The sequence below is a fragment of the Nematostella vectensis genome, chromosome 1 (assembly GCF_932526225.1).
Source record: "Nematostella vectensis chromosome 1, jaNemVect1.1, whole genome shotgun sequence".
In the NCBI taxonomy this organism is placed as follows: Eukaryota; Metazoa; Cnidaria; class Anthozoa; order Actiniaria; family Edwardsiidae; genus Nematostella; species Nematostella vectensis.
The window spans coordinates 12,198,058-12,209,543 of record NC_064034.1 but is presented as its reverse complement, the minus strand read 5'-3'; the positions used below and the strand labels follow the sequence as shown (position 1 = coordinate 12,209,543).

At 40.7% G+C, this 11,486-nt stretch overlaps 3 protein-coding genes and 2 pseudogenes across 3 annotated transcripts; 3 read left to right on the top strand and 2 right to left on the bottom strand.

Annotated features, from left to right (window-relative positions):
- The first annotated feature begins 162 nt into the window (after positions 1-162).
- Positions 163-2,218, top strand: LOC5517352 (cell division cycle protein 16 homolog). The gene has a single exon (XM_001637325.3). The coding sequence runs from the start codon at positions 194-196 to the stop codon at positions 1,853-1,855; it is 1,662 nt and encodes a 553-aa protein (XP_001637375.1). The 5' UTR covers positions 163-193; the 3' UTR covers positions 1,856-2,218.
- Positions 2,219-3,028: 810 nt separating this feature from the next.
- LOC116601176 (COMM domain-containing protein 2) lies at positions 3,029-4,134 on the bottom strand. The gene has a single exon (XM_032361879.2). It carries the CDS (start codon positions 4,052-4,054, stop codon positions 3,452-3,454), a length of 603 nt encoding a protein of 200 aa, XP_032217770.1. The 5' UTR covers positions 4,055-4,134; the 3' UTR covers positions 3,029-3,451.
- An 84-nt stretch (positions 4,135-4,218) lies between these two features.
- Positions 4,219-5,734, top strand: LOC5517339 (annotated as a pseudogene).
- A 981-nt stretch (positions 5,735-6,715) lies between these two features.
- LOC5517412 (dynein light chain Tctex-type 5) lies at positions 6,716-8,190 on the top strand. Its single transcript, XM_032361878.2, has one exon. It carries the CDS (start codon positions 6,936-6,938, stop codon positions 7,602-7,604), a length of 669 nt encoding a protein of 222 aa, XP_032217769.1. The 5' UTR covers positions 6,716-6,935; the 3' UTR covers positions 7,605-8,190.
- A 108-nt stretch (positions 8,191-8,298) lies between these two features.
- Positions 8,299-9,637, bottom strand: LOC116601177 (annotated as a pseudogene).
- Between the last annotated feature and the right edge of the window lie 1,849 nt (positions 9,638-11,486).

Here is an 11,486-nt window from a genome sequence, read left to right as displayed (position 1 = left end):
TAAAGTTATCCAATCTGTTTCTTTGGAGCTGTTTTTATTTCAAAGATAAAATTGCTTTCTTTATATACTGTGTTTTAAGGCTACCTTGGTAAAGCCAATTCTCTCACTCCTCCCTCCCCTGGCCTATTTGTAATATTGATTCGCTGTGTCTAACTGTCAGCGGTGTTTACCATTGCAGTCTCGAAATTCCAAAATGGCGAGCGGCGGGAAGGTTGATATTTCTCAACTTCGAAACCTTATCCGCCAATACATAGACAAGCACCAGTACAAAACCGCCTTATTCTGGGCCGATAAAGCCGTCTCCCTGTCTAACGGTGATGTCCAAGATGTCTACTGGTTTGCTCAATCGCTTTTCCTTAGTGGCCAGTATCAACGGGCATCGCATGCCCTGAAACGGCGGGGCTGCTTGGAAACTAGTCTGGCGTGCCGCTACTTGGCTGCTAAATGCCATGCCGAATGTAAGCAGTGGCAGGAAGCTTTAGATACCCTAGATGCTATGCCAAAAGATCTTGAAGATAAAGATGTGTTTCCTATGAGTGAAGGGGTGTCGGGATCTACAAAACTTGAGGCTGCCATTGCTCTGTTGAGGGGTATTGTGTACGAAGCTATGGACAATCGAGGAAATGCGACTGAGTGTTACAAAGATGCCATTAGAACCGACGTTCATTGCTTTGAAGCGTTTGATCTCCTGATTTCCCACCACATGCTTACTAACAAGGAAGAACATGATCTTCTAGAATCACTACCTTTTTCTGAGCAGTGCACCCCTGAAGAAGTTGACCTACTGAAGTTTTTGTACGAAAGTAGAATCAAGAATTATTCAAAACCTGTGGATCCCAAGCTAACACCGAACCTAGATTGCTTGAATGACAACCTTGATGTAGTGGTTAACATGGCAGAGAGGCACTTTTATAACTGTAGTTACCTTCAGTGTTTCAAACTGACAAGAGCAGTGTTAAATCTGGACCCATTTCATGAAGCATGTTTGCCAACCCATATATCATGCCTGGTTGAGCTCAAGAAATCTAATGATTTATTTTACTTGGCTCATAAATTAGTTGATAATTATCCTCAGAAAGCTGTGGCATGGTATGCAGTGGGTTGCTATTATTACTTGATAGAGAAATATGAACAGGCAAGAAGGTACTTCAGTAAAGCGACAGGGATAGAAAGAGTTTATGGGCCAGCCTGGCTTGGGTTTGGACATTCATTTGCAGTGGAAGGGGAGCATGATCAAGCAATGGCAGCTTACTTTACAGCCTCCAAGCTGATGCCCAAGTGCCATTTGCCCCTGCTCTACATTGGTCTAGAGTATGGAAAAACCAATAATGCCAAGCTTGCCGAAAGGTTTTTCAAGGAAGCATTAGCCCTTTCCCCTAATGACCCATTTGTGCACCAAGAACTGGGCGTCATCAAATACCAAAACGGAGACTACTTGCAAGCGGAGAAGCACTTCAAAGAATCCTTACAAAAAGCCCAGAAAGTTAGTGGAGAAGTTCTTTCACAAACCTGGGAGTCACTAATGACCAACCTTGGACACACTTTTCGCAAACAAGGCAAATATGAAGAAGCCTTGTCCTGCTACCAGCAAGCCCTAGTCCTCATTCCCAGCAAAGCATCTACATACTCAGCAATTGGATTTGTGTATAGTTTGCAGGGGAAACACCTTGAGGCTGTTGATTACTTCCACAAAGCCTTGGGAATCCAACGAGATGACACCTTTAGCATCCATATGCTTAGCACTACACTGGAACAACTAACTTTTGATAGCCAACCTGAAATTCCCGTGGTTGATGTCAGTGCTAGTGAAATAAGCATGGAAATGGACAAAGGTTCTGAGGAGGAGGATGACTGATGATAATTACATCAAGAGAATCCAAATCGAGCCATACAGCATGACCTGAACAACCACAGTAACAAATTTCAAAGCATTCTGTTATTTTATTTATTTTACATAATTTGTACAATTGTAGTCTAGCTTAGAAAGATGGTCAATAATGGACACTGCTTTATTTTTACAATCCGTTTTTTTGTGTATATGGTAAAGTTGTCTTAAGTAGGTAAAAATAAAGATATATATCAAAAATATCTAACATAGATTATACATTGAGATGTGTTTCTTACTATTCAAACTGTGTTTTTTCTGATATTGCACAAAATGTATAGCAGTTCCCTTCTAAGCAAGTGTACAGTAAATTAATAAAAAATACATCCAATACCCCTATTGCTTCTTTATTTATAGCCATCAGGGACATCTTTAGGAGCTTTATCCACATTTAACTGCGATTTTCAATATTGTGCAAACTTTCAACAACAATCTCCAAATGACCATCCCACCCTCTGACTTCTGTCATTCAAGTTAACAGAATTACATTCTGTGCTTTTTGATTGGTAAGTTTATTGCAGACAGTTGGTGTGATTTGAAACCATTCAGTGCTAGCCAATAAATCTCCAAGGAATTTGATTGATGGAAACCAGAAGACAATTTTGCTGTTGAGAATTGTAGGCAATAGTTCCCATAATATCGAAAACTGCAGTAAGTACGATCATTTCCATAAAGTATCAGTGGTTTTTGCTGCTACCCTCACAAATGAGAAACTTTATGGAAACTTTATTTGTATTATTCAATTAAAATGATACCTTCTCGTATTGGTGTTGCTTGCTCTCATTTTGGGTTATTCAGTAATGGCTTTTTTTTTAACATGGTACATAAATCCTGTGGTGTGCAAACCGAAATATTGGAACTTTAAAACAAAACTTTACAGCGCAACCAGGAAAACCATGAACAACTTTAATATGTGTGGAATGTTTATTGTCTTTTGACTAATCAGACGCGAGAATTCAGACACTAAGGCTTGTTGAGACCTGTTTCTAGTTGGCTGTTCGAATATCTTGCGAGTGATTGGCCAGAAAAAGCATTCCATACGTATTTCTGCTGTTCACGGTTTTCTTGGTTGCGCTGTAACATATAACCCAAAATGAGAGCTGGCTAGCATCACTGCTAAATTGACCAATTGACAATCAAAAATATCCTTTCTCTTTTTATTTCTATTTTTCTCTTATTTAATGACTAGAGGCATCTAAACAAACATTTCAGTGAGAAAAAATATAATATTTGTTTAGTATAGACTTTATATTGTTAAAGGTCTGCATCAAGGGGGTGGGATGCATTGAAGAAGCATAATACCTAAGAGAATATTTTAGCAAATCGAGAGCTGCTGACATTTAGCAGCATATTGTAGAAAATTCCCACTAAAATGGCACTAAAATTAAGATTTTATAGTGTACATACAGTAGACAACACAAAACATTCAACATTGACAACTACCTCAACTCAGATTGCATTGCCCTTTCTCAAAAATACAGTATATTTCGAGGACCTTTCCCGACTGTCAGGCATATAGTCACTGTGTTTCAATAAATCAGAAAATAAAAAAAAAACTCTACGTATCTATTTAATGTTCCTGACAATCCTTCTACAATGAGCTCCCTTCATTTCCTGTAGTGCATTCTCAAGAGAAGTGGTCAAATGGACCAAATTAACAGGGTCAGTTTGCAAGATGTACTCAGCCTCTTCTGCCCCTTCCTTGGTGTGTAGTTTAAAAAGCATTAGGGGGTTGGTCTGATGATGAAGGGATCTACTAGCGAGCTCTACGTCAAATCTCCATTCCAAATTATGATAGCTGGGGAGCCCTACCGCCATCTGTGATAGCACATTTCGAATCTCTTTTCGATTCTGCAAATAGACCTGTAGCAGTGATTTGTTGACTTCCTCTGAGAACCCAAGAGTCATGACAGAGTCTTGAAAGTCAATCTCTCCTATCATCAGCCTTGCGCACTCGCTCAATAGATTCATCAGTCCGTTTATGCCATTTTTTATCACCTCAACGTCAACTCCAAGTTTTTGGGCTGCTGCTTGAAAGATCTTGGGATTTGGCGGTCCTTTTTGTAAGAAATCCACTGAGATTCTTGCAAATTCTAGGACTACCTCAGATTCCAAGGCTGTAAGGAACTTAAGATGATCCTTTTGCGCTTGCGATAAGACCAAAAGCATTGTTGAATTAGCAGTTTGTTCCCTCTACCATGAAGTGATCCTCCTGCTCGATGAAAATGCTTGTGCTGGATTACCACAGGGAACCCAAATTACGAAACTGCAAAGGGGTGGTTACCATTTCAAGATTGCGGCTTCCCGTAGAATGTTTTCTTGAGAATAATTCGCCTTTGCTTGCTTTTCTTTGTAACATTATCTTATGGATGGAAATATCCTAAGATGGATGTATCTCAAAGCTTAACAAAAGCCTTCGAAAATCTGTCTTCAGAAGCCAGAGAGTTTTATCTATCAACTGAAGTCCCTCATATCGACGCTCCGCCTACACCCCTCAAGTTTTATCGCGAATGGGTCGCGCCAAACCGACCAGTAATAATCAGAAATGCCATAAACCACTGGCCGGCTCTCAAGCTTTGGAATTCCCAGTACCTAAAAAAGTGTATTGGGGAAAAGACAACCACGGTTGCCGTGACGCCAAACGGTTACGCAGATGCGATAGTTGGGGATAGATTTGTGATGCCCGAGGAAAGACTGATGAAGTTTGGCCATTTCTTAGATATACTTGAAAAGAGAGTGGAGGCGAACGGTGTGTTTTATGTACATACAGAAGCAGAATTCAAACTGATAAGTTCTCAGAGATTATTATGCACCAGTCAATTGAAACCACGGCACATAGCGGGGAAAGTAATATTCATCTGATGCTAAATGATCGTTACTTTCCCGGCTAACGGGGCCTGTGACGCTGTTAAAACCCCCGGCCCATGGCCCCGGTGTTTTCCGATAACGACCCACTACTTCAATTGTACACAGGAACCGCGGAGCATGTTGAAAAGTGGGGGGCTGACATTTGACTTGTTTAGTCTTTTTTTTTTTTTCTTTTCTTTAAGCGGTGCGGCCTCCCCCTCCTCCCAGCCCTTCCCCCTCCGTGGTGCCTAAGAATAACTCCGCTTACCTTCAGACGCAACTTACGGTACGTGCAATCCCATCCATGCACAAAGACCCATATGAAAACCTCTATTGCGTCATCTCAGGTTACAAGAAATTCACCCTTATTCCCCCAACCGACCTCCCATTTATACCATTCGTTCTCTACAAACCATCTAAGTACAAAAGTACCAATGATTATGAATTTGAAATAGCAGATATTGTAGAGAATTCTGAATTACGTAATGAGGAGAGTGAACAACTTTTTTGGGTATCAGTAGATCCCCTGGAGCCAGATCTCACGAGCTAAAGCAAGGCCGCTTAGCTGCACTGTGCGTACAAGCAGGGGAGATGCTCTACCTGCCCTCATTGTGTTTCACCATGTTCAGCAGTCACATGCCTGTATAGCAGTCAATTTTTGGTATGACATCGAGTTTGATATAAAGTATACTTATCTTAAGTTTGTAGAACAACTAACAAATTTAGCAAATACAGCTCGTTACATAATAATAAAGATAAGAAAAGGAAAGTAACGGGAACAAAAGAAAATGCTTATTTCACAAAAAAAGAAACGGATGGCAAGGTAATCGAAAATCACACTCACCCACGCTGCACATCGGAATTTGTCAGTGAATTCGATGGTGAAAAGGCTCCAAAATTATAGTGAAATTCGCAAATTGGTGAGATGAGACTCTGTTCTGTTGTTTGATTGGCGATTTCTTATTTTTTAGGATTGTATCTGGCCTCGAAGTGGCTCGGTAGCGGATCTTGGTGGAGGGTTTAGGGGTTTTAAGCCCCCTCTTGGGTTACCAAGGGAGAGTGTTATATGCCGTTATCCTGAGTAAGTGCCTGGGAAAGGAGGAGTTAGAGACCCAGGGAAGGCTTAAGGGAATACCTTATCTATATTTATTCCTTTTCTGTGTTTTTTACTAAACTGCTATCTTAGATAGGAATTTGTGCCTTTGTGAGTCAAAAAGGCAAAAAAAGCATTCTATCCGAAAATAAATGAAATAAAAATAATACTCAAACACGAGCTCTGATTAATCAAAATTTTTTTCATCAAAGATAGATTTGCCTCATTCTTTTCTTTTAAGAACTACTCTGGCAGTAACTAGCCTTGGACTGCCTGTGGTTTATAAGAGTAAAATAACCGCATCCAGAATTAAACAAATGTTTTGACAGTTCACGCAAAACGCAAAAAAAAGAAAGGTATTCTAAAGCTATGCTGGTATGTGTTTTTATCTTAAAGCCTAACCAATCTACCAAAGTCTAGTGTAGAACAAGAACTAAGAAGATTAAAATCTTAAATTAGCTACCAGATATCATGGGCAGTTTTTTTTTTTATTATAATAACACAATTGATTACTGCAAACCGGATCAAGTTTAGTGAAAGGGTTGGTTTGACTACTAGGTATGCTAAGAGATTAAAGTCAGATTTAAACACATTACTTATTGACTCAAGAAAAACAGCACAAAAATATAAACATTCAGACAATTGATAATTCCCGTTCATGTAAACACTGTAGGGTCAGTTTGAAATATTGGAGTTGGAGTTTCCTGACAGCCGCTAAAAGGGAAAGGAAAGATAACGATATAAAACAACGACAACGGATATCCTTATTTTGTAACCCCATCTTTATCAGTTTTGAGACAAATATTATCATATATTTGGGGCTGGAATATAAAGGCATATATGAAGCAATTAAGATATTTGAGACAAACTTTCTAATTTCTAGCGTCTGAAATTAACATACTCGGTACGTTGCCTATGTGACACGTCAACAAAGGCAAACTCATACAACTTTAATAAAGATGGCTGAAAAGCTTAACTTTATCGCTATAACAACCATTCTCTCTCACCAGAGAGACAGTACATTTCCTTCTGCGCCCCAAGCAAAACAAAACCGAAAAAAGAATTAGTACCCTATTATTTGTATTTAGGGACCACGGGTCTAAAAACAACATGAGTTTACCAGTGTCTGCTCACTCTAGCGGCTCCAGTCTTTCAGGTGGACCAACCATGATTGGCATGATTCGCGCCAGAAAACTAGCGGTAAAGATTAAGAAACGAGCGCAATTCTTGGTAGCTGAACGACGAAGACGTGATAATGCAGGAACATCCGCTGTCGTTCACAGGGATTTCCCGAGAAATCTCCGTAATGATGATTTCTTGGGAACGTCAAATATGAATGGCGGAAAACTGACTCCAAGTTCACGAGCTGCGAGTGCTGGTTCTCGATACGGTTACACTATCCATCACCAAACGCAGAGTCGAGCAACGCCAAAAAACACGTATCGCATGGAACCCTCGAACCGGTTTTCTCACAAGAAGGTTAAAGACATCATAGAGGAAGCGTTTCAAGAGCATCTGAACGAGCACTCGTACGAAGCAGAATTCTGCAAGCACATGACCACCAAGTTATCAGAACTCATAAAACAGCGAGTTAAGCACTTGGGATTCACTCGCTACAAATTGATTTGCATTGTTTATATAGGGCAAGTTATGAACCAAGGCATGCGGATTGGTAGTCGATGTTTGTGGAATACAAACTTTGACAATGTCGTGGAAGGAAGTTATAGAAATGGTAATTTATTTGCGGTGGCGACTGTGTTTGGGGCGTTTGTCGAATGAGATACTATGCGTCTTGCGATATTGTGATAATGACAGCGACCTAATCCTAACATATATAGAGCCATACATTAGTACTAGGAATCATTTCAGCCGCAAAAACCGCATCGGTTTGCCTCCAACAATAGATTTTAATCGTAATGTTCCACACAGGAAGATCACGCCATGATATTCCGCTGTGATATGTGAATGTGTGTAGGGCTAGCACTAACTAATTTGTTCCGCAAAAACTTACCTACATTATCACTACGTCTGTGAGTTAATATTCACAAAATATTTATCATACTCATGAAAAGGATTACTGTCATTTGATTAAAAATGCTTTTTATCTATTTTGCTGTAAATTATTTTCCTTGACGTTTCTATAGTAGAGAGCCACCTGCTGGAAGGGGAACAAAGAAAAAGATAGGTTACAGAGCAATGTAATAGATAAAGGAATTGTATAGTAATATGACATGTGTAAAATATGAAAGATGTAGAAGCTTAAGATAAATTTCAGTGATATGAATACTCATAACTGAACAAAAATCGATTATCTCTCGTTGTTCGATATTTCAAGCAATGCACGAAATAAATTTGTGTTTACAAATCGGATTTATTCTTAGCTTAAAGAGTCGTCTTTTAACCAACTTGACACACTGCCATGGCAACAAAAAGAAACGTGCCCCTTCTTAAAATTGCTCGTAATACACTCAAATTGCGGAGATGAGCAAATATTTTATTTTTATTCGCTGGGTTGTAAACAATCCTGTATGAATTATAAAAAAGTAACCAACCCCCGGATCCTCTACTGATGAAATTTATTGAGTAAATTTTATTGCTTTTTTTTAGTCCTTCAAGCCTTTCTCTTTTTGTGAAGAACGTTTAGAAACGTTCTGAAGTTTCATTTGTCTACTCCGAAATAGAAATAGCCCCGAATGATGATGTAGTAGGGGATTTGTACAGGGAAAATAAATAAATAAAATAAATAAATGCAATCTGCTTAATACTAGATTACCAAGCCTGCTTTGCTCTCACTCCAGAAAGCACCCAATTGCACAAACTAATTCATGGAACCAGAACTTCCTGATAAAACCAACTCGTTCTTATAGTCCCAATGGTATAAAAAAAAAAAAAAAAAAAAAAAAAAAAACTTGAACCTTATTTCTACAATAGCGAACAATAGAAGTTCAGACATTGTCCTTCTTGTTAAACTAACTTTGAACAGCGATGAAAACGGCTTAAATGAATGTTTCTACCATTGCCGTCATAGGGTCCCTAATACTTTTCAAATAATTATATATTCCATGATTCATGTTAGGGAGGTCTTTTACTTGATGTCCCGTACAATTTCTAAAGGAACACGCAACACTCCAAAATTCACTCTTCATACACTGCATACACCGCCGCCTCTGCATAAATCTGGTCGGTCTTGAAACTTCCGGAGGCAAAGGTGTCAAATACGGGGTTCCACAGACATCGACTTGCAGCCCGTATACCTTGGCCGAACGGCTTCCCGACATGCACCACACAAACACTCTTATACCGCTCCACCAACCACCTATCTTTCACCTTCGATTTGACCAGATCGCTTAGCTTCAGCGACGTTTCTTTACACTCGTCCGCTGAATACTTCTTATCTTTCAGCTCATCTTCGAGAATTTTTTCTATGAAGACTTTACTTTGTGCTGGTAAAACTTCTCATTCGGCTCCAACTTGTAGGTGTTTTCCAAGCACAATTCACGCCGACCCTGTCCGGGGCCTTCCTCGCTCTCGTTTATACCAAAGGCCATAGACATGCCCCTCGCTCCATACTCACTTGAGGGGAATATTGAGGCATTTCGTAAATTCCTACTGCGTGGAATTGTTAGTTGGTCGGTCTTCTGTACGGCGCGGCTTGCCATCGGGAGTTATAAAGCTCACAAAACAAACAAAGAGTTTTATTTTGAATACCAAGTGTTCTCAATTACAGCTTTCTGTCGTTCAACGATGTCCAATTCGCCCGGTTTTTTGGCTTAACATGAGATGAGCTAGTTTCAAACACGGATCTCAGCTCACATAGTTACGGTCTGTTTATAGGATTAGAAACCAAAAGTACTTATAACCAAAACTTTCAGAACAATAGATATACTCTTTTTGTAAAGAAAACAATGCCTTGTAGCTGGAAGGAAGAAAATAAATCATTGAGGTATAAACGCACGATGGATGTATTACATGGGATTTGACATAAAAAAATGAGGTAAAAGGTTTTCCTAATGTAATTTAAATTAGGCATAAATAGTACTGCTTTGCGGCCCCCTCTCTCCACACTTGACTGCCGCCATATTTTTTTTGTCGAAAATACAGCAAACAAGAGAGTAGCAAAGGACAATAATGGACAATAAATAATTTTGATTCGTAAATTTTAATTATCAAAATGCTGTGCTGACGGGTGTTTCTACGCATAAAGGTGGATTTATATTTTCTGACCTTGACACACAGCTTCCTGTCTGCCAGTACTCACGTACGTACTTTAGGAATTCAGGTTTTATTTCGTGTGGGCCCAGGAATATGGCGGCGCACGAAAATGCATTTGATTTTATATTAATAGTATAGCAATGGGGGTTCACGGACCGATGGATCATGGTGGATCGTGGATCAACCTTGAGGCTTGCCCAGGCTTGCCTGCCACACCTTGAGGCTTGCCCAGGCTTGCCCGCCTCACCTTGAGGCTAGCCTGCCCCACCTGAGGCTTGCCCAGGGCTGCTCGACCCACCTTGAGGCTTACCCAGGGCTGCTCGACCCACCTTGAGGCTTACCCAGGGCTGCTCGACCCACCTTGAGGCTTGCCCAGGCTTGCCTGCCACACCTTGAGGCTTGCCCAGGCTTGCCCGCCACACCTTGAGGCTTGCCCGCCACACCTTGAGGCTTGCCCAGGCTTGCCCGCCACACCTTGAGGCTAGCCTGCCCCACCTGAGGCTTACCCAGGTCTGCTCGACCCACCTTGAGGCTTTCCCGTCCCGCCTTTGGAAACCAAAGAAGGCCAGATAAAGTTCGTAAGAGATGTAATACTATGCTTATAATATTTAGGTGTTGTTGTATTTATAAGTAAATCTGTATGTTTTTAAAAGGTCTTTAGAAAAGTCAGCGGCGTAGCCAGGATTTTTAACAGGGGGCCCAAAAGGTCCTTTCAAGGCATTTTCTCCTGTATTTTAGATAATGTCTCATACATTTACTGTATTTTTGGCTGCTAGAAGGGAGGCCCGGGCTTCTCCTACGTGTGGAGGAGGAGCGAGGAGGAGTGAGAAGAAACGGCCGTAGCAGGGGGTGGGGCATTAAGGGCACGTGCCCCCACAATATTTTTTTAATGTTTCTGTATTGTGCCCCCCCCCCCCCCCCCCCCCAATATTTCAAGGCCTGCTACGGCCCTGGAGAAGGAGGAACGAGGAGGAGTGAGTAGAAGGATGAGTGAGTAAAAGGAGGAGTGAGGAGGAGGTGGATAGAGGAGGAGGAGGAGTGAGGAAGAGGAGTGAGGAGGAGTAAGGAGGAGGGTAAGGAGGAAGAGTGAGGAGGAAGAGTGAGGAGGAAGAGTGAGGAAGAGGAGTGAGGAGGAGTAAGGAGGAGAGTAAGGAGGAAGAGTGAGGAGGAAGAGTGAGTAGGAGTGACAAGGAGGAGGAGTTAGGAGGATACCCCGTATGTACCCCAGAGTCTAGAGATTTTGCACAAAACCAAGACATTAATTTTTTTTTTTTTTCATTTGCTTGACGGAAATTAAATAACTCACATGGTTGTCTAATGAGTTTCGAGTGTACAAGTTTCTATGTAGGTAATGGATTCTAATATTTGAAAAATGTCCCTTCTGTCCGATTTGGTCACCCGTTAAGGCTATAGTCATTGCTTTGAAAAATGTCACTTTTGTCCCCTTTG